General features: G+C 38.7%; 1 protein-coding gene across 1 annotated transcript in view; it reads left to right on the top strand.

Moving 5' to 3' along the window:
* TG (thyroglobulin) overlaps positions 1 to 19,673 on the top strand; it is a gene marked incomplete at both ends in the record, with an annotated part of 138,390 nt that extends 118,717 nt beyond the window's left edge. Inside the window, 4 exons of the mRNA XM_079534017.1 lie at positions 3,530 to 3,634; positions 13,828 to 13,968; positions 14,703 to 14,893; positions 19,558 to 19,673. Of these exons, the coding sequence (XP_079390143.1) occupies positions 3,530 to 3,634; positions 13,828 to 13,968; positions 14,703 to 14,893; positions 19,558 to 19,673 (553 nt within the window). The remainder of the gene's footprint in view (positions 1 to 3,529; positions 3,635 to 13,827; positions 13,969 to 14,702; positions 14,894 to 19,557) is intronic.
* Between the last annotated feature and the right edge of the window lie 3,815 nt (positions 19,674 to 23,488).

Below are 23,488 nucleotides of genomic sequence, written 5' to 3'. Positions count from 1 at the left end.
GCAATATTTTTAGGTGATCCAGTTTGAAAACTTTGATTTCAGCAATTGCATGTAGTTTTATATTATGAAACCAATATCTTCACCAAGACAGGCTTTCTACAGGTAAAACAGTTTGTGAATGTTCATAAAAGTGGCTCTCAACATAATTCTGTTCATAGCTAATCTTCATTTTATCCATGGCAGAAGAATTCCCTTTGGCTTATTCATATGTTTCTTTGACCCGTGCAATCACTTGTGCCAGTGTACGGTGGTTGCTTAACTTCTAAAACCAGGATTTACTCCATTTACATATGATTTCCCATGGTGAAAGAATTACAAGACTATGTATGAACACAAGATCTTTTTGCAGAGGTGAAAGGAGAAAACATGATTTCAGGCTCTTACCCTATTTGATCCATCAGGATACACCATAGACCCAAAGTGCCTCCCAGCCTCTTTGATGGAAATAGTTGTAATGTGATTGAGTATCAGCAGAGACATTGCAGGCAGGGGCCACCTCGTAAATATGAAGAGCTTCAACATCGTGATCTGTTTATCCAGTTATTGTGCGTGGCTCCAGGGTCCAGCAGCTCTGGAAAACAATCAGTTTGAACAACTCATTTCTCAGTTGTGTTAAGACTCTAAGGCAGTCATGACAGTAAAGCTGGGCACCTATAAGCCTATAAAGCTGGGCAGGCCATAAACCAGTAGGAGTCTTCAGATTGGGACACATGGCAGTTTGATATGCTGCTTGATCTGCAGAAAAGACTGGAATTTTCTCTCTTGGGAGCCAATTTGCTTTTGCTGGTAGCGGATCTTGAGCTGTGGGGTCTCAACTCATTTCTCTGAAAAGAGACAAACAGAGAGGAAATCTTACCTATTTTCCTGCCAATGAGCAGACACTGAGGCAAAATTTTTAAGTGGAACAGATCTTCAGGAAAAAAAAAACTATTTCCAAGTTCCTTTTCCTTCTTCAAGTGCAGTTTAGTTATGAAAATACTTTCCATTTCTAAGGTGATGTGTTTTATAACACGGTGATCGAATACGTCAGTCCAAGCTGCTTCACTCCTCTGTTCTCTTTTGAGATATCATAGCTACAAGCTCCTGGTGTCTGGCTTCCCAGCACTAAAGCTTTCTGTCACACCATGGGTATTTCTATGAGACTTTAGAGGCAAGACTTTGCTTTCAGTAGATCTTTGGCCTCCATTAGGATGGCAGGCTGTTGCTCCAGGGGAGCCTCAGGGAGCGGAGGGTGAATAGGAGCCAAGATTCACCTGGAAACATCTGATCCAAGATAGCAGTGGCTACATCTGTTTGGGGAAGGCTTCTGGGTGGTCCAGGTGCGCCAGTGCATTGAGGTCATAGCATAAACAAGCCAGAGGGCTGTGGGTTGAGCTGTGTGCCATTTCTCCAGTCTTGCGCTGTGCAGCATTTGCCCAAGAAGAGGACAGCAATCACTGCCTTGTGACCTTCATGTCCAGAGATTACCTCCATATAGAGCTGTTCTAAGGGCTGTCGCATTTGGTCATCCATGTTCAGCCTACATGCTCAGCATGGTGCAGACACTGACCTTAGCAAAGCTGTAGCAGCTAGCACGCTTGTTTGCAGCAGGGATGTGCTATATAGAGAGCAATTCCAGCTCTCAGCCTCATCAACACAGGAATTACCTGCTAATTTACAACATGAAGCAAATGGCCTTGTTAGGAAAAGAAGTGATTGGCTTAGAGAGCAAGCATGAGAATCAGAAGGGAAACCAGGACATCTGATGATAAACACTTCTTTTTTTTATTTACAGAATTATAGTCAGCTACATCAGTATTGCATATAGAACATAGAAAATCTTCTTGATTTGTTTTTAACAAAAAGCTTACCACCAGCATTATTCTCAGAAAAAATCTGTACCAGGAAATTATTACTTCTAGATTTAACAAGTTTCTGAAGTGCAAAAAGGAAACCAAAGTGTTTTTTGTGAATTATATATGTTGTGCATATCTGGTGACTTTAAAACATTTCCACTTTTAAAATTGTTTTAGCTACGATTCTCTGATTTTTTTTTTTTCTCTTCTATAAAATAACTTTCACTTTCTTTTTCTTTTCTTTTCCTTTTTTTTTTTTTTTTTATTTTTTTTTATTTTTTTTTTTTTTAACTCTGGTATCCTATGCCTGTAAGAAATAGACATCTCCTTTTTGTGGTAGTTTGTTTTTTAATTTGTCCAGAATAGCTGGCTTATTCTTTCCTCCATAACACCAAATTAGAAACAGTTTAAAATGTCATTTGCTTCATGTTGTAATTAAGCAGGTCATTCCTATGTATTTCAAAGCATTTCTTGAGAGCTAATGCTCTCTACAATTTTCAAAGGCTGCTTTCTCATGTACAAACTTGTGCTGATAGGTATGTGAAGAATGGTAACTTTCATTTCATATGGGTGTTGTCAACCATAACTGTCAAAGAACATTGTGGTCAGCCAGCCCATAGCTTGTGGTCTCAGAGTTCAGCTTAAAATAAACTGCTGAACCAAAATAGCTACCCAACTCGTGGCTTGCAGAATTGTATTAGTTAAATATAGCAGTGTGTTTTTATGCTTCTCTGGCACTGTTGTTTCTTGCCACCAGTCATTTTTTTTTTTATCCACCAAGTCTGAAGGAACAACTAGTGCTTCAGAGTCACTAGGCTGTGATTGGTAACCTCTCACTTCTGCAGCAGATACATTTGTGTGTGCTCATATAGTTATGGATATATAAATATGTCTTTGAGCATCCTCGAGTCTGTGTGCTTTTTAAATGAGAAGTGATGATATACTTCTGTATGTATGATATTGCCTTGAGGAATCACAATGAAATATCATGCAGTAAGGTGTCTGGCTCTCTCTGCCTACCTCTCTTAAAGCTCTTGAGCTCTTTCCAGCTACCATTCACTCCACATCACAGACTTCCAGCCTCTCTTCTGGAGATGATGGCAGCTAGGAAGGTTTACATATATTTGCATTCACTCATACCTTCGTATTGCATGCCCAGATGGATCATTTCACTGTCTCATTGCACTCTTCGTGTTTAACCTTTCTCTCCCAGATATGCAGCTGCACCAGCTATTGCTGAGCCCTGCAGTACATCTTCAATAGGGATGTCTTACCTATGCCAGCTCTGGAAATTCTATGCAAAAAATCACACAGATTCAAATACTGAAGTAATATCAGTGATCCTTAATCTGGGAAATGTCTGTTTACTAGACAAGATTACAACATATTCATGCTACGTGGAGACTTTTAGTGTTGCCAGCCTGAGTCCCCATAAACTGGACTAAAAAAGGAAAGTTTTTTGTTTCATTTCATGATTGATTCAGTGTATTTATTATCATCACTATTGTTCAACACTCCATAAAAGGGCAAGTGCAGATAAACTAAATCCTAGTTTCCGTGGAGCTCACAGAGTAAATATGATTTGTTTCAATACAGCTGAAGGTAGAGATATGAGCTACTTTGAAAGATTTAAAGGAGGGTATAAATTTTTGTTATGTGACTATGTCTGTTCCCCACTCCTCCTTTTTAAACAGTGACCAGTTTATCACATGTCCCATCATAAGCATGGCCAATCACTGGGCTGCTAACTCCAGAGGAAATGTCTTCATGTACCACGTGCCTGCAAGCTCAGAGAGCAGGTAAGGAGAAAAGGTTTTTGTTTTCGTCAGATTTAGAGTTTGCCAAAACATGGCTGTCTGTTTGAGCACTCTGTGGAGTAGAAGGACAGATGTAGATATCTCAAATGAACAATTTGGATTAAGAAAAGAGGATTGGGATTGGGCTTTTATAGGTTATTCCTCTGTTGACTCTTTAGGACTCATGTTTCTGAACTCAGGCACTTCATGTTAGATGTCTAAGTTAGGTTTTGCTTTTCCAGCTTACCTATCCTAAGGGATGGTGTACCTGCCCTACAAGGACAGGCTGGGACTGCTCAGCCTGAAGAAGAAAAGGCTCCAGGGAGATGCAAGAGCGACCTTTCCATATCTAAAGGGGGCTATAAGGAAGATTCTTTAGCAGAGTCTGTTGTGATGGGACAAGGGGAGATGGTTTCAAACTAAAAGAGGGAAGATTTAGATTGGATATAAGGAAAATGCTTTTAGGATAAGGGTGGTGAGGCACTGGAACAGGTTGCCCAGAGGGTAGGGGGATGCCCCATCCCTGGAGACTTTCAAGATCAGGTTGGAAGGGGCTCTGAGCAAGCTGATCTAGCTGTAGGTGTCCCTCGTCAGTGCAGGGAGTTGGACTTGATAACCTTCAAGGATCTTTTCCAACTGAAATGATCCTATGGTTCTACTATTTTAGTGTTGGCAATTCCAGATAGTATTTCAGATTTCTTCTTTGTACCTGATAAATCTTCCACAAAAAAAGCAGAATGTGTTCTAAGTCACCTGGAGTTCACAGATCTCAAGATAAATGGGGTACACATTTTTAAGAACTGAACACCAATTTAACACTGCCCCCTTTTGAAGTCAGTGCAGCTGCACCACAGCTATGCTGGATGGCCTTCACTGTGGTCAGGCTCTGGCATTTGTTCCTTCCTGCTCTAGCACTGTAACTTCTAATCAGCCAGCAGACTGTCTCACGGGAGAGAAAATATTTTTGATGACAAGCATTTGCAGACAGAAGCTCCATGTCAGCCTTCATGTTGCAGCTTGCTTGAAAATTTTTTGGAGGTTGCATCATATGATATGATATATATTTTTGATATGAAAGATCTAAGTGGTAACTTTATTCAAACCCAGACCCTTCTAGAAGTCAGGATGAGACACTGATGTCTGTGGGCAGTGGTTAGCACTCTGGGTGCTGTGTAGCACACTGTGGTACCTCCTGGTACCCCACTTTCACAGTCCTCCTGCCCCCCACATCAGAGCAGCAAAGCCCACAGGGCTGCTTAACAAAAGGGATCTGCTAAGTGTCCTTATGGAGGAGCAGTATTCACCCCCTGCACTCCATATTGTCCCGTTCATTTATCTAAATAAGGTTTTTGAGACCCTTTCTGTTTTCTGAGGCTTTCTCTAAAGAGACGAGAAGCCACAATTGTTTGGAAGGGCTCAGGGGAGTGGACAGTGCATTCCTACTGGCACCATTTGATACTGAGAAGTTGCCTATAAACTATGCATTTCTTTCCTTTCCTGATAGCATAGTGAAAAAGCACTTGAAAGAAGCCTGCCAAGATCCAGGTTACAGATGAAGGCCATTATGTTGTGGTAACAGACTTGCTTTCTTTTTAGCAGAAAAGAACTTAATCCTTGGGGAGCCATTATTTTTCTGGCAGCTCCAGTGGGAATGTTCACAGTACTCTGTTTGGCTACCGAGAGGCTCAGATAAGTGGCTTTCACAAGGCTGCAAATAGAGCTGAGCTATGGTATGCCAAAAATCCAGCCACACAGAAAGAAAAGTTGTGTTTGCAAATAAGCTAGCAAGTTCCCTCTTGGTTTGGAGAATGATAGTGATGCAGTCATCAGACATAACCTCTTATTTGAACAGAGATGAAATAGTCATTTTGCAACTGAAAGTCACTGGTTTTAAGGCAGGGATTTTGAATGGATAAGGATTTCCTCTTCTATCTAGTCCTATTAAAAACGTCTCATGGGCTCCTGTTACTCACCTCTCTGGGAAAATAATGGTTTATGTAGGACTTAGCTATGCATTTCAGTAATATCTACATTGTTAGTGATCTTTTAAGCTAATTATTTTAAATTTTAGCACTAAATTTGTTAGTTTACTTTTTCATAACTCTCTTTAAAAATATTTATTATTACTTATTTAAAAAAATATTATTTATTATTCATGCTTAATTTTGTTGAAATAAACATCATCTTAGTTTTAAATCCAAGCATTTGAAAATAAATGGTAGAATTTATTTTGTTTATATACCAACAGGCCTCTTTTGATAGTACAACCTGACAGCTTATGAATTGATACCCTTGTTTTCCATAGGGCTTCTGCTTCGCACATGACAGATTTCCCAAAGACAACTCACTAGGTCTGCTGCTGAATATGCTCCAAGTTTTTTGTTTAAACATTATTGACATTCATTCCTAAATGACTCCTTTATTCTCTATCCCATTTTCATCATGTGACTGACCTCTTTCCTTCTCCCTGTGGCATCCTTCCCTCTATATTGCAAACACGCATTGCATGCTTTCCAGCAGCCTCACTTCATGCCAGTGTAGCAGTGCTGTGGAGGCTAGTTGCTTCTCATGAGAGAGAGGCTAAAAACTGTGAGAAACCCTCAGTAATCTGAAACTGACAAAATGCAGTGTATGGGAACATAATGGGTGATATACCTATGGGATTACAATGATGATGTACATGAAACAATCTTCAAGTGGAATTTACTAGACAAAGATACGTCAACCATGTTACTGACTCCCAAGAGACATCCATAACTACCAGAATAGCAAATCCTGCCAGTTCTCAGGTTCTTCCTTGAAAATCAGGACTCTCCTTAAAAGGAGGAACAGAGGCAGAGTAACATCAGCTTAAGCTAAAAGATAGGTTGTATGGTTTGAACCTCCTCAGGAGAGGTGAGAATTGAATCTGAGACCCTGGCAACATTCAGACTATTACATTTGTCAAGAGGAGAACACTAATACAGCCATTTCTTTCTGTTAATGAATGCAAAAACTGAATGTTTTGCATGTAGTAGGTATATCTGGGTTTTTCTGTGAGTGCACATACTGGATCAATTCTCCTCAGTGAACGTAGATGGAGGAATACCTTATTAGATATTCTGGTCACTCATAGGCATTTGATAGAAAAATATTTTCTCAGCCTGTTTGATATTGGATCACATCTAGGTTTGCTCTGACTTCTGTTTGTAAAAATGTAAATTTCTACAGCATTATGTCCACAGGACAGCATAACAGATGAAATGTTTTTTGAGTCTTGGATGTCTAAATTCTACCTGTGATCTCAGTTTACACAAGATATAGATGTTTCTCTCATTGCCTATATTATTAAGATGATAATAATACAAATTATCTATGACTAGTGACTACCTCGCAGAGGTATTGGAATGGGTTCAGATAATTGTAGTAATGGAAAACTATTTACTCTCAGATAAAATATTTTGACTGTGGAAATTACCATTCACTTATTAGGCTCCTGCACAGATAGAACATGTATATTGCATATTCTTCAATTTCGGCTCTGTCACCTCTCTACTATTTTATGTGTGTCCTCCAGATGTGTAACAGAGGAAAGAGTTAAAATGGAGAGATGAAAAATACTGATATTTCTTCTCATTTCACATAGAACAGTCTCTTAATAATTCACAGCAAGATAAACAAAAGGGACAAGAAGTCATCCAGTGAAGACAAACCCAACTGGAATGATGAGAAATAGGCCAAAAGTTATTAAACAGGGAGGTACGTTTTAGCAGTAGAAATCCATTAGTGAAAGTTCATGTGACAAATGGATGTTTCTAGAACTTACAGATGCACACTCAGACACACAAGGTCAGGACTAAACATCACACTCCTACTGATGTCTCTGACATATGTAGAAAATCAAGTACGGCCATAAACTGACAGTTGTCATATAGATAAAGTGATCTTTCAGGGGGCAAAATATCTCCTTCCATGCAGTAATATTCTCCCAAGCTTGGCATGACACCATTTCTGCTTTAGTCTTCAGTTCCTATTTGAATAAAGCAGGATGTGTAGCCATCTGCACTAATGATCTGTAGTGAAAATATATGTAACCCAGATGCCATCTTCTTGCACTCTTCTTGAAAACATTTAGGCCTTGGAGTAAACAGTTGTTCTAAACTGCAGGAGGAATGTGGCTGCTCAGCACTGCCTAAGATTAGTGGGGAAAGCTGAATTTTTAGTTAAAGTAAGGAAATGTGTGATAGGAGAAGTATGTTTTGACAGAGATAATATTATTAACTGTACAAAGACTTGCCTTGTTAACCCTTGAAGAGATTTCTGGGTGATTGTTGCATTTTACTGGGATATGAAGCAGCACTGCTTTCCAGAACAGCATAGTTTCCTAGTCACACTGTAGTGCCAAATGTACAGTCTTAAAGAAGATGGACAGATTTTAGTACTCTGCTCACTAAGGAGTCAAGATCATCAGCAAAACATCATCGTTATCATTGGAGGGATCTAAACTGAGACTTCAAGAGGCTCTATCTTTTTTGTAGTCATTAACTTTACCATAATAATTGTCACACGTGCTTTTGTTAACTTGTGCACTGGACATATAAGCTGCTGTCTATTTTGAGTCATTTCAGTTGGGGCTGTCTCCACCTCCTGACTGTACGCTCTTTTATATGTTGATGTGAACTGTTAAAAGACTGCTTCATGCCAAGGTGAACATAGCTGGCTGGATTTCTGTGGCACTTAATGTGATTCCCATAATTCTGAAGATGGGAACTCCTGACTGATTAATATATACATACATACAGACAGACATATATATATATATATATATATACGTATTTCACTCTGTTAATACTTAACACGGTTTATGTTTCCCATACTTAATACTTCACACAGTTAATGGATTTGAACCAATTAGCTATGTGAAGTACTTTCATTTTCTTCTTAATATGCATGCTGTTCTAACTCTCGCTGGTTTTAATATCACTTTAAATAAAGGAGATTTTCTATTTTCTATTTCTATTTTCTATTTCAGGTTAAGCAAAATTCAGCTAAGAGACTCAGAAAAGTACATAACTATTTCGGCATCGCCTGTGTTGCAATAGCATGTGATGTTCCCAGAAAATGTAATCTAGCAGATTAACCCAAAGTCTATATAGCTGGAGAGACCTTTCTTGATGTTCTGGGCTTTGGATGAACACATACACTTTTTAAGGAAATCTATCCATTCATTTAGCATACTGATCCCCCAAAATGCACAAAAGTGTCAACATGCTTATTGCTGACTTTTTAATACAGAAGTTTCCAAGCAAAATTCTATAATCTGTTATTTAAGACATCTGAGATGGTAACAGTGCTTCCTTCCTTTACTAAGATTAATTACTTTTAGCTTTTTTGTTGTTTGTTTCTGTGAGATTTCAGCTTCTTGAATTTATTGTCTGCTATTTCAGTTTTACATTCTTCCATTGGCGCAACCTTATAGTGCAAAGTAGAACACTGTGTGTACTGGGAGTAAACCAAGTGGAAAAGACACAGCAAACTCCAGGATACTTTCACAAATCACATGTATCCATAGGGCCTTTTTGGTACAAAGGAGGATAAACTTGGCAGTTAAATCCTGGTAGGAATTAAGCTTTTTCCATATGTCCTGATTTTCCTGAAAAGAAGAAAGAAATAAAAGTATTAATCTGTTTTTCACATGCTCTTAGTTTGGCAGTACTTTGTAATGTGAGGAGACACAAATAAAGAAATGCATCTCCAGAACTGCAGAGGTCACACCAGTACTTACACTGCCTCATTAGATTTCTGTTGACATACATCTGTCCTTTGTTATGCATATATATATATATATATATATATATATATATATATATATATTTGCCCTGCAAACGTGTGCTATTGAGGATCAGGATTGTTGAAGGTGTGGCTTAAGAAATGTGGCTATCATTCCATATTTGCCTAAAGCCTATCAATCTTTTGATTGCAGCCTTAGTAGAAAAAGGTTGCTTGTATCATAAGACAGGCAGTGTGTAGAGTACATAAATTTTATATAAAGGAGTATGAAGAAAATTGTCCAAAAGCGTTGATATGAATAAAGATAGAATCAGTCATAGAATCCTAGAATATACCGAGTTGAAAGGGACCCATAAGGATCATCGAGTCCAACTCCTGGCTCCGCGTAGGACCACCCAAATACCAAACCCTGTGTCTGAGACTAACTATCCAGAAATTTGGAGTGTAAACATTAGCTAAATTCCTATTACATAGTAGCACTGTGTAATGTTCTCCAGTGCAGTTCTGTATCCATTTATGTGGTTCTGTTGTGTAGATATCAGCCAGAAATAAATAAAATAAATAAATAAAGCAAAAAGCCACACTGAAAAACATGGCGACATATGCATTTCTTTTTCTTAACCATATATATTAACCATATATATATAGAACCATATATATTGGAAAATTATTCTGATAACAGTTATCTATGCTTTATGAAGGCTAAAATATCTATTTTTATTGGTCACTACAGCTAGAAAGACTGAAAAATAAATAATGCCAGACTTATTAATCTTCAACTTGTTTTCTTTTAGCCTGACTAATTTACTGACAATTCTAGCCAAACTCTAGCTAGAGGTATGTTTATATTACATATATATATATTAGTTTTTCTTCCTTAAAAGCAGTTTTAAACCCCATTTTTTAAAATTGTCTGTGCAGTCCTCCCTTTCAGCTACATGTCCTTTACCAGCTGTTGGACTCTGCATTTTTCCAATTAGAGTTGATGCTGATAAGTCACCTATGTGGAACCCTGGGGTGTCAGAAGTGCAGTTGGGGACAACCTCTATGCAGAGCTAGCAGCAAAGCTATACATGCTTATCTGTCACTGCCCTCTCTGTCCCACTCTAGTAAAAATATTTTAACTACTTGCTGCTACATTGAGATCTTTATCAGCTCAAAAATGCTACATCCTACTCCAAAATCCCTATTTGGGTATTTCTGGCTGCTCACTTCTGACAATAATGAATGGTGATCAGAGTCTGAAGAAACATTTGGATTTTGTGTCGAGGGACATGGTTTAGTGAGTACTATTGGTGATAGGTGGATGGTTGGACTGGATGATCTTGAAGGTCTTTTCCAACCTTGGTGATTCTGTGATTCTGTGAAGAGTAAAAACTGTCCTTGATATTTTCCATTTAGTGACCATTTAGATCTTTCACAGTTGTCTTAAATCTACTGCAGACCTGTACAGACATATTTGTTCCTCCTTTCACTTTTAAGATTATGTTTTCTTCTTCATCCTCTTACCACTGATACTCACAGGTCAGGATGTAGTACCTCCAGTCAGAAAGCAGCCCACAAAATGGTAGAGTTTTGTACCGCTTTTTGCTCTGTACTAAACCCCTAGACTTTTATTGTATCTTAGAATCATAGAATCATCTCAGTGGGAAGGGACCCTTAAAGATCATCTGGTCTGTAGTTGTAGTTAACAAAATACGCAAGTTAGAGATGTAGTCAACGAAATACGTAAAGCGGGGGCTGTCAAAGTCATCAGGCGTAACGAGGCGTAATCTGTGTGGGCCCCTTGCATGGTTAGCCAATACGTGAAAGGGGGGCTGTAACAGTCATCAGGCTCTGCAGGGGCTCCTTGACTCATGAGAAACCATAATGAGACATGGCAAGACAAGACATGCCACACGTCTATTGGGCACAGATAACCGTAGCAACGGTGATTGGTAGCACTGGTGATATAAGGGACAACTATAAGAAGAGTGTGTTGCTTGCAATAAGTGCCATTTGCCGCTCACCACATTGGTGTCATAAAAGCGTGTGATTTGGCCGTGGCTGTCTGAGCACTTCACGACGGGACATTAATCAGAGGTTGCCGAAGCAAAGGCAACACTGGTCCAACTCCTCTGCAATGATCAGGGGCACCTACAGCTAGAGCAGGTTGCTCAGAGCTCTGTCCAGCCTGACCTTGAATGTCTCCAGGGATGGGGCATCCACCTCCTCTCTGGACAACCTGTTCCAGTGCCTCACCACTCTTACTGTAAAAAAACCCACTCTTATTGTAAAAAATTTATCCCCTATATCCAATCTAAACCTCTCCTCTTTTAGTTTGAAACCATTCCCCCTTGTCCCATCACAACAGACCCTGCTAAATAATCTGTCCCCTTCTCTCTTATACCCACTCTTTAGATACTGAGAGGCTCCTATCAGGTCACTCTGGACCTTTCTTTTCTCCAGGCTTAACAGCCTCAGTTCTCTCAGCCTGTCCTTGTAGTGGAGGCGTTTCATCCCTTGGATCACTTTTGTGGTCCTAATGAATATGAAAATAATATAAACAAACAAACATTAAATAAATAAATATTAATAATAAATAAATAGTAAATAAATATTTTCAATCCTAATAAAGTAATTATTTAGGAGCTTTCTGTTTTTTAATCTGGGCTATGATTTTAACAGATGTTACTTTAGAAACAAGGGCTGATAACATTTGTTTTTGTGTAAACTTTCACTACTAACTCAGTCATTTTAGATTTTGAGCTAAATTTGCTCCTGCTACAACTTCCTTAGAAGTGTAAGCTTGTCTCTTCGTTCCATCTACACTAATTTTATGTCATCTGTTCTATTAAAAAGTGACTTTTTAATCAAAAAGATAATAGCTCCTTCAAGTATGTAGTTGAAGCAGTACTGACACTAAATATTGCTGTAATGTATTGAGCCAAGCAAATTATTTTTAAAGTAAAATTATTAAACTATGATCTTGCTTAATCCTTCAGTAAACATTTGGGGAAGAAAAATATGCTTTAATCTTGTTTCAGTTCTGCATTTTTTTGGTGAATAATCTGTGAATAATTTGCTTTCCAGATGCAAAGTATTACTGAGGTATTATGATAAGACTAAGGAAAATACAACCAAAGATGTATTTCATTTAGAGGGTTGTGTGCTTGTTTTTCAAAATAGAGAGAGGGTAGTGCCACCACTCATAAAATGTGAACAAGTCATCTTGCTTGCAGTCCACCTGCCCATGATGGTTTGAAATACAAGCCTTGTTCTATGAGAGACATTATCTGGGTCAGATCAGTGCTGCATTTCACGTCCAAAGATAAAATAGTTTCAGTTGTGCCACCTTTCAACAACAACCTCTGCAGCCACTGCAGATGAAATTCTTTTGAGTGGATCTGGGATTTGTTTGTCTCTGCTCACAGACATCTGTTCCTTCTCTCAGGTCCCCTGATGCTGTCTGTCTTCATGCAGCATTTAACCAAGTCAATAGGATCTTTGTTTAAATTCATGATACAAAAAATGCAAATGGACTCCAGACCAGAAATATCCTGTTCAGATCTGTGATGTAAAGCTATAGATTGAGACTAATGTAGTTGTAATGTTATTAATGAAAGCTGCCTGCTGTTTTTTCCTCAAGCCTTGATAATATTGAGTTGTATAAAATTTGCTACTAAGTCCTGCAAGGGTCTTCCATGGGCAATCTTGCCTCCGAATTGTTAAAAAATTACCTATTATATGTGTTAATTATTACATGGAAGTAAACAATGATTCTTTCTTAAATTTGATCTAGGTGATTATTTCAAGCTGTTTTGACTTGCCTGCCATATAGAACTTGGAGGGAACAGATTGTATGATCCAAAACCACCCAGCCAGCCCAGAAATTAGATTAAAACTATATATAAGAGAAATCTTCATAAACATCTCCTATTACATCTTTCTTTATCCGAAGACTTGGACCAGAATCCTGGCCTCAATGAAGTCAATGGAAAATCTCCAATTGCCAGTTAGAAGGCCAAGATTTTATTTCAAGTTTGTGAAATAAAATATAATTAACCTTCCAAACTGGCTGCCAGATTCCATGTCACCATTTGCTTCTGCTTTCTGAATTTAATGTTAGTGAAAATCTGTACAAAAACTAATAGGCATTTAAGCAATATCCAAATGACATTCTATTACATGCCTAGTTAACTTTGCAAATGTGCCCTGCTGTCCACAATTTCCCCTACTAACAAGCTGAAGACCTTTAATTGCAAATTCTCCTTGTTATCACTTACACTTTACATTCTGAATTGAAGAAATCTCACAGCTCAGAAAATTATTATTACTGGTCATTAATTATTTTAAAAATTGCTTTATTTCCTGAATTAAATTAGCTCCCTTTCTCCTCCAAATAAATAAATGATGGTTTTAATTATCTTCATGCAATGTTTTTTTAGTTCAGGTCTGGAGCTCTTGCTGGATGTTCAATATGCATTTGGACTGCCATTCTACCCCAAGTATGAAGACCAATTTACTCTGGAAGAAAAGATCCTTTCCTTACAAATTATGCAGTATATCTCCAATTTTGTGAACTCCGGGTAAATACATGACATTTAAGAGATTCTGTGGGTGGGGAGAGTGCAAAGAGTAGAGTGAATGTAACTCCTGGCATCACTTAGGTAGCCTCCATTTCCTCTAACAATTTGTATTCCTACCAATGGTTCTTTGGTCAAAAAGTATTGGAAAGACATAGCCATATTTTCAAGTAGGTATTGAAGATTTGTAGTATGATTTGTAGTTAGAAGTAGTAAGAAATTTATTTCCATGGAGCATCTGCAAAATCTACTTAAATATTAGGGGCTAGATGTTGTTTCAGAGCCTTCTAGGATTCCAGATATGAAGCTTAGGCTTCCCTTATTCCCACCAGAAGGGGGAAAGCACATAAAGACAGACTGAACACCTTTTCCGACTACCATGAGAATGACCCTCAGCTTTACTGTGTTCCGGCCATAACTGAGAATGAGGAGTATCTCTGGAAAGCTAGTGTGGGAACAACAGCTTCACAAGCTCTTTACATTATATTGTATTGCTCTGGGACTGAGAGCTGCTGAGGATGCTGATGAGCCTGTGTCCACACGAGCTCTGTGTACCTGTTCCCTAGGAAATGAGCCAGACTAACAAGTGACTATCCGATGAGGTACCATGAACTATTCAACAATCTGGGCTGGTCAAAAAGACTGGATATGCATTTCCTTGACCCAGGTGATCTAGTGTTCTGATTCTACTGCTCATGTCATTATTTTCTAAAAATCATTTCTCTCATTCCCTTTAGAAATCCAAACTATCCTCATAGTTTCTCAAGAAAAATGTCAAGGTTGCTGCCACTCTGGCCAATGTTTCTGCCAAATGATGATGGAGATAACTACAAAGAATTCACCATTTCAATGCCTACTCTTAAAGGATTGAAAAAAGCAGACTGTTCCTTTTGGTCTGATTATATTAGAAGACTGAAAGCATCCACAGGTGAGCCGAATGTTTCCTGACGTTAAATAAGGCTAACTTATTTGTTTAGCATTTTCTCTCATCTGTAATACTGTTCACATGTGTGGAAAAATACTTTCCACAGATTAAACATCTTGCACTGTCCAGGGTACATGTTTTGGACTATCCTAAAACTGAAAGATGCCACACAGAACATACTTCTTTCAGAGCAATTAGTCCATAGTAAAGTTTAATTGTCCTGTTCATTGAGCTAGAGAAGTCCTCCTGCAATAATTATAAAGATGATGAAGCTAAATCTTCTAATGACTTGCTCCTTATTTGAATATAGATTGCAATATAGATTTTACCTTAACTGGAAGGCTGGCCTCTTTTGTATATCAGTAGCAGGTAAAATGAAAGCATTGAGATTTCTATAAAGAGAGGGACCCTAACTTCTAATCACTGTTACTGAGGCCTTAGCTGTATCTTATTATATCTTATTGATATGGATATATCTTATGGATTCTTCATGCTTTGGTTTCAGACTAGATAAGTTCATTTCACTTTTTTTTTTTATAACTGTGTTCATTACACCCCTTGTAGTTTTCCCTTGTAACCATCAATTTCCATGCAGATCTGGGTTTCTTCTGACTCTTTTTCATATTTCTGAGCACATTTAGACCAATTTCAGTCTGCTGCTCTGTACTGAATGCTCAATTTATTTCAGTAAATAAATACCTCTTTTTGTGTGTGCTGGTAGTAAATTTGGATAGCCTCAAGAAAAGCAAACAAAAAACATCCGTTTTTGGCAGCTGAGATTTTTAAATTATTCTTGGAGGTCTGCACAATATTTTTACGTCCCAAGTGGTATTTTAGGTCCCAAGGACTCATCTTCACAACACTTTCTGCTTTGGGAGCCAGCTGCATTTCTGTGAACAAAATGCACTGTCCAAAACACCAAGCTACCCAGGACATCTCTAATGTTTGACAGACTACCTCAAAAGGACTGAGCCATCAAATTGATGGTTCCAATACAAACACAAAGAACTAATGTTCCTTTTGAAGAAACAGGCTACATCACTACTTTTCTTCAAAAGGGGATTAAACATCTTTCCTGCAGGCCTTTTCATCTGTTCCTTGGTATCTCTTTGTGTCTTTCAGTCTGTCAGATGGTTTTCTGCTGGTCAAAACACTTCTAGTTTGAAAACATTGATTATGATATTTAAACTATCCTGGGTGTAGCTTTTAGAACTCCTGAGACTTAATTTTGCAGCATTCTGACCATGTAATGCCAGCCTGAGCTGAAGTTACAGCTCAAGCTGTTGACTGAGCACCACGGACAGAGGTTACTTCCAGCCTTCATAAGAAATTCCTTAAAAAATGGGAAAATACACAACAGGGCAGATTGCTTTTAAGATGTAGGGGGTTTTAAGCTGTCCAAACTGAAAACATAACACAACATTCATGTATGGGTCAATCCAAAGGTCTGTCTAGTTCAATATCTTCTCCTTGTCAATGGAATGGCTAAAGCCAAATGTTGAATTTCTATAAAAATTGAGAGATGAAGATAAAAAGCACTGTAAGAGCTCACCAAGATGAGTCAAATTTTGAAAAAGAAGTCATACAGTATGAGGTTTACAGAGAAAGGTTTAAAGGAAGGTTTAAAAAATACATGTCATCACCCTGCCTTCTCTTCAAGCCAGTGTTTGCTTGGCCTCAGCACCATGGTAATGCAATCACATGGTTCATTTCTATTAAATTCCATCTCATGGCAATGCTGGCTTGTCACTTTGATTCTATAGTCATCTTCAATCTTTTCTCACCCTGGAACACTGAAAACTTCTCATACAATTTCTGCTTAAATAGACATCACATCAAACCCATTTTGACTCCAGAAATCTGACTCTCTCAATAATAGCTTGAGCCCAATGTCCTATGGAAAAAAAAATGCTTAATGCTCATCAGCTCAGCTAGCAGAATTGTAAGAACTTCAGATGCTGACTGCTGAACACCCTCAACTTCTTTTTTAGAGAAGGTTGTGCTGAAATTCATGCCAAAACTCTGTCAGCCCATCAGTACAAGTCTGTCATTTGCACTGATCCCATAGACCACTTTCAGCATGAATGGACAAGTGAATCTGTAAAATGTGTCCACGTCAGTTCAGTCAAGAGAATGATGGTCTTCAGATATACATTGCCATTATTTTTTAATCAATATTCATCATTTCCTGGCACCAGGGTTACTTGCTGTACTTCCCTTCTTGAGCTGAACCCTTGCAACTCTATTGTTACATGACTACTCCAAACTTTCTGTTCCTGGAGTGCTTCCTGGCCGTCATATGCTTTATTGGGAATGGTAGATTTGAGACAGCAATGCTGCAAATCATTTTTGGCTGATGCACCTGGCACTCTGTCTGGAGAGGGGACTATTCGGCAGTCAGCTACCATGAGAAACAATCCAAAACATACTTAACAGAAAAAAAGAGCAGTTTTTTGCTCTTGCGTAATTATAAACCTTTGTGATAGGACTTTGGATTGCACGATACACGTTCCAGTCTAATTGTTGAGTTTTGGTTGTCACAGCTTGCAATTTATGCCTCATGCCAAGTTGATGGATTTCACAAGCATGGCAGCAAAAGGCATGGCTAATAAAACAGACCAGTTTTCACATGCAAGTGCAAAGCTGTAGAGGGTCTCTTCTGATGTTCTGATGCATTCTCAAACAACTTTGATGAATCATGTTTTTTCCATTTCACCACTTTCTTGGAATCAGTACCTTTCTTGCTTCATATAGACTACAACTGATGTTTCAGAAACTCTCTATTTACTACCATGTGAAATGCCCAGACTTAAAGATGTCAGATTAAAGGCTCAAAGCTCCATAGGTCTCAGTCCTACAGAAAATGAAGTGACTCCTAAACTCCTAAATTCCAGTATCTGGAATAAAGCCTATAATATTTAGAACCTCTATGAAGTTACATATCTTTTAGGTTATTCACAACTCAATATAGAATCTGTTGTGTACATATATCCAACTTGACTGTCATGTGTAATTTTCTTTCCATAATGTAAATACATTGTCCAAAGTCAAATAGGTGTTTCATTATGTGATCAGACTGTATTACTTAATGATGGGATGTGTCATTTGTTCCTGGCTTATAACTGAAATGAATTTCAGTGAAACTGAAGATAGTTTACCAAAAGTAATTTTATAAATGCAATGATTCTTCATGGTATTTATTGGCAGTGACTTTTCTAGTAACAGAGAGTTGTTTAATATGTTTCATTGCAGGTGTTCTAAAAATCTGTAGAAATTGTCTGAAGCCAGTTTGCACAGTTGGTATTTTGGAGGGCAGTGCACCTGGTGAAATTTGAAAGTGATGGTGCATGAAGAGGTTTGGATGTTGTAAATAGAATTCCCTTGGTTCCATTTCAGTGTGAATCCAAAGTGGTTTATATACTAAATCATGATGGTTTCCATGGGGATAATCAAAACCAGAAAAAAGAAGAGTGGCCATTGTGGAAAAAAAAAAAAAAAAAGCTGTGGATGGCTTTTTCCAGGAAATGTGTTAACAACTTGAAATTCAACTAAAACAGGAACTCCAGAGTGTTTATGGATATTCAGACAGTATGTCTAAATGTAAAAATTCCCCTTACATAGCGTGGTGACTGCACTGCATAACAGTGAGTCACTTTAAAAGGGGCCTTTAACTGCATCCCAAACAGGTTAACTGGGATTCACTCCACATCCCTTACTCATCTCACTGGCATCTAGCAAAATGAGTCCTTCTCAAATAAGTGCCTGTGTAAGCAACGGGCAGAATGAGATACCTTTAGGGCCTCCCAAGTAAAATCTTGTCTGTCTAATTCATATGCTTAAACATAGATATTTAGACATGCTTTTCACATCTAAATTAGCCAAACTTGACCCCACCTGTAGGCTCAGAAAAGTTGAATGTTAACAAAGCTGAAGACTTACCCATTAGCTTTGAGACACAGTGTGTAAACAAGCAAAAGTCCAAGCACAGCAACATTATTCATAGTTCAGACTTCAGACAAGGCAGAATCAGGAATGTTGTGGTTAGCATTCATCTTTTACTCATTTTATTCACACCTTCTTTTTGGAAATCTCCTTGAGAAAACAGATTCCTTCAGCATGAGGGACATCTGTGCAGTGCTGAGAGCACACTGGGTTAGGATACATTAAATAAACATCATTACTACACATTCTTGACACAGTTTGGTCATGTAGAGACCAACTGCACTTCTGAAATAGGGCAGAAGACTAAAATCACCGAAGGTAAAAAAATGGAAGAAGAGAGCTAATAGAGGTGACTTTTGGGTGTTTTCTGTATTCCAGACAGACAAAACCATAATGCTCCCCACACTTCCTGCGTGATAGGTGAGTATTAGAAGATCAAACAAAAAGGATAACAAGTCTTGCACAGGTGTAGTGCAAACTATTATGCTTTTCAGTGGCAGTTATTTAAAGAATGCTGGAAGCATGATAATTAATCACCATTAGGTGAACTGCTGTTACCCTAGAGCATTTTGCAAATAGATTGCAACTGAGAAAAATAGCTTCCTGAATCCTTACAGCTGCATAAAAGGCTCTTATTAAAGTGTCATTAACAAAGGATGTACCTTCTATCTTGCTACATCAAAGATATTACATATATTTTAATTTTAATTATAATGTTTTTGCAGGAAGTGAAAGTAATGGAGAGCAATCTGCAGAATTCAACTCTACTGAAGCTCCTAACAAAGGACTTGCCTCCAATGAGACACAGCCAGTGGGAGACAAGGTGGCCTACAGCAGATAGAATGTGCTGTTGGATGGGTTAGCCACATAACTGTGCACCCGTGCAACTGAGTCGCGCCAGATAAAACAGCTACTTCCTTTGCTAACCTAAACAACTAAAGTAGATGGTTCAGAAAACTTTTGAATATAGCACAAAGTAAGCCCAACAGCTATTATTCAGAAGAAACTATAATTTGAAAAATGAAATATCAATAAAAACAGCAAAAATGAAACAAAAGTACTTGGACTTATTTCTTGTGACCCAGACGCCTACGCATTATAGTACATCCAGTCAGAAATACATAAGCTTTAAAACTGAGAAATCCCTCATTCATAAAAAAAAAATGTATAAGACTGTTTGGATCTTATAATATAACATAAAGGAGACAATGCAAAACATAATTAAAGCTTAGAATATCCTGCCCTTGAAACATGTACCTTTTGCAAGGGGACTTGTAATACACAATAGTTTTGGAAGCATATGGTAAAGTGCATTGTAGGTTAGCTCTAAAAGGCTCTGCAAGTAGTTTGAATTGGGTAGTTAATCCACTGCTGGGATCATTTGGAAACAGTTAATTGGCTGTATATCACACACTTGTTCTTGGTAACTGAGAAGTGAAATCAGGATTGCCCTGAACCTAGTAGCAAAGTTTTCATAAATTTCAGTAGGACCATTTTTTTTTTCAGTGTTGAAAGGATTTAATAAAAGAACCCGTAAGGCATTGTTTGCTGCTTGGGACATCTGCCAGTACATGAACAGTTACTGCTGTCTGTCACTTAGCCAGGTTTCCAAGGATTATACCTAGCTAGAAGAAAAACTATGTAACTTATACTTACATCCTGTTTGATAGACAATAAAAACAAAAGAATCAAGGAGCCTGTTAACTTCATAAAAATGAAAAAGAAAGAGAACTTAAAGTATGTTTTCTCTTCCTATATGATAGATAATTGGTAATTAAAAAAAAAAAAAAAAGACTTTAAAAATCCCAGATGTTAATCATATTGCTCAACAGAGAATGCTTTCTTTGCAGTAACTGCAGAGGCAGTAATTGTGATTCCTTGGCCAAAGCAGGGTCCACTCTTTCTTCTTCTGAGACTGTTGGAAAATCAATGCCTGACAGATTCTATTTAAAACTTACTGTAACCTGCCCAAACCTCTTATATTAGTAACAGGTATGATTTCACATGTGTTCACTTATGCAGTCAAGCACATACCTCCAGCCCTGGGAAGACCGTGGCTGAGTTACAGCTTTTCATATTCATTTAATAGTAACATGGGTTAAAGAACTGTGGGTCTCTCCAGCACTATTAGCTAATTTGCACAATGTCAGCAACTGTTCCCCCTTAGCTTAACCCTAACAGTCCTGTGAATATTTACTGAATTTGATGAATCAACCCAATCTGCCATAACTCCTGCTGAAGAGACATTAAAAGGCTATTGTATAAACACTGGAGTACTAAATATAATACTGCAATAATTCAGATTCCAGTAAATTGTAACTCTATATAAATTCAAGTAAATTGTAACTGTATATATATGTGTGTGTGTGTATATATGTGAATATTTACAAATATGAATTAAGAAGTTTTTTCTTTTTCCCTCTCTGTATATAAATGCTGGTCAAGTAATTCCAAACAATACAGTTTCCAAAAAAGTAATTGGTCTTGGTTGGCTTCTAAACCATCAAATTCTAAGACAAAAAACAATTAAACTACAAAAAAGGCAAATAAAACAATCTCCAAAAATTCAATAACTCCTACAGGAAATGCTCAACTGAATGCTATTTTTTTTCATAATACTGTGATTTCGCTGTCTTCTGCACAGCAGTATCTTTAAGCGTCATATAAACAAAACTGAATGCCACTGAAAACTGTTTTACTCAGTAGCCTTGTTATTAGCTGCTGCCAAGGAGCTGGTATGCTGAGGACATATTTAAAACGCTTCAGTATTGACTGAGTTTGTGAAAAAGAAATATATACCCTTTTCACACTCAATATTCAGTTTCATTCTTAGTACAACTATACCTCTGGAACTGAAGAAAAAGCTTTTAATTTTGAGCTAGCAGCTCACAGTTTGCCCTTATAGCCTCCTAATCACGGTCTTACCCACCAGGTAGGCTTGGTAGGTAGGTACATATGAGTATTTTTTAGATTATTCCTCCTGAGACATTCAGCTTGATTATCAGTTAGTAAAAGAACCTCTATAAGTACAGAATTTTTCTAAAGCATCTTTATTTCATTAATGGCTGACTGCTTCAAACCTACCCTGTTGCACTGAATGCAGTTTTTCAGTCCATTCTGTCTCTCTCCCAGTTTCCTAGATGCACTCACATTCCTTTCTACGGTCCACTGTTTGTTTCCTCCTTATAAATGCTCTATTTAATTTTCCGGTTCTCTGCAACCTCTCCTTCCCTTATGCCAGTCCTGTACATTCTCCATACCTCTTTTAACTCCCCTCTGCCACAGGACGTTTTGATGCAGAAAATTACAGGATTACAGAAATAACAAGGTTGGAAAAGACCTACAAGATCACCCAGTCCAACCATCCAAATATCACCAATAATTCTCACTAAACCATGTCCCTCAGCACAACATCCAAATGTTCCTTGAACACCTCCAGGGTCGGTGACTCCACCACCTCCCTGGGCAGCCCATTCCAGTGCCTGACCACTCTTTCAGAGAAGCAGTATTTCCTAACGTCCAGCCTGAATCTCCCCTGATGCAGCTTGAAGCCATTCCCTCTAGTTCTATCACCAGTTACACAAGAGAAGAGGCCGATCCCCAGCTCACTACAACCTCCCTTCAGGTAGTTATAGAGCGCAATAAGGTCTCCCCTAAGCCTCCTCTTCTCCAGGCTGAACATTCCCAGCTCCTTCAGCCGCTCCTCACAAGCCCTGTGTTCCAGACCCCTCACCAGCTTTGTGCCCTTCTTTGAACCCGCTCCAGGGCCTCAATGTCTTCCTTGCAGTGAGGGGCCCAAAACTGGACACAGCACCCGACGCGCAGCCTCACCAGAGCTGAGTACAGGGGGACAATCACTGCCCTGCTCCTGCTGGCAACACTGTTTCCAACGCAGGCCAGGATGTCATTGGCCTTCTTGGCCACCTGGGCACATTGTCAGCTCATGTTCAGCCGAGCATCAATCAATACCCCCAGGTCCATTTCCTCTACACAGTCTTCCAGACACTCTGCCCCAAGCCTGCAACGTTGCCTGGGGTTGTTGTGGCCAAAGTGCAGGACCCGGCATTTGGCCTTGCTGAACCTCATCCCACTGGCTTCTGCCCAGCGATCCAGCCCATCCAGATCCCTCTGTAGGGCCTCACTATCCCCAGGCAGATCCGCACTTCCAGACAACTTGGTGTCATCCCCAAACTTTCTGAGGGTGCACTCAGAGCCCTCATCCAGGTCATCAGTGAAGATATTGAAGAGGACAGGCCCCAGCACCGACCCCTAGGGCACACCACTCATGACTGGTCACCAGCTGGATTTAGCTCCATTCACCACCACTCTCTGGGCCCGGCCTTCCAGCCAGTTCCTTAACCAGCCAAGAGTGCGCCTGTCCAAGCCATGGGCTGCCAGCTTCTGCAGGAGAATACTGTGAGAGATAGAGTCAAAGGCTTTGCTCAAGTCTAGGTAGACTACATCAACAGCCTTTCCCTCGTCTACCAGATGGTCACTAGATCATAGAAGGAGATATATATAATTATAATAGCAGTATTATGATTCCATATGTTAATCTAATTCTGTATTTCACCCATCTTCCATCCTGGGTCCTTAAGGCTCAAACATCTTTGAAATCTGAAGTGACCTCTGTAGCAGCAAAAGTTATCCAGTAAA

Source organism: Tetrao urogallus, assembly GCF_951394365.1.
Source record: "Tetrao urogallus genome assembly, chromosome: 3".
NCBI lineage: Eukaryota > Metazoa > Chordata > Aves > Galliformes > Phasianidae > Tetrao > Tetrao urogallus.
The sequence above is the reverse complement of the archived record's forward strand: the minus strand, read 5'-3'. Positions and strand labels throughout refer to the sequence as shown.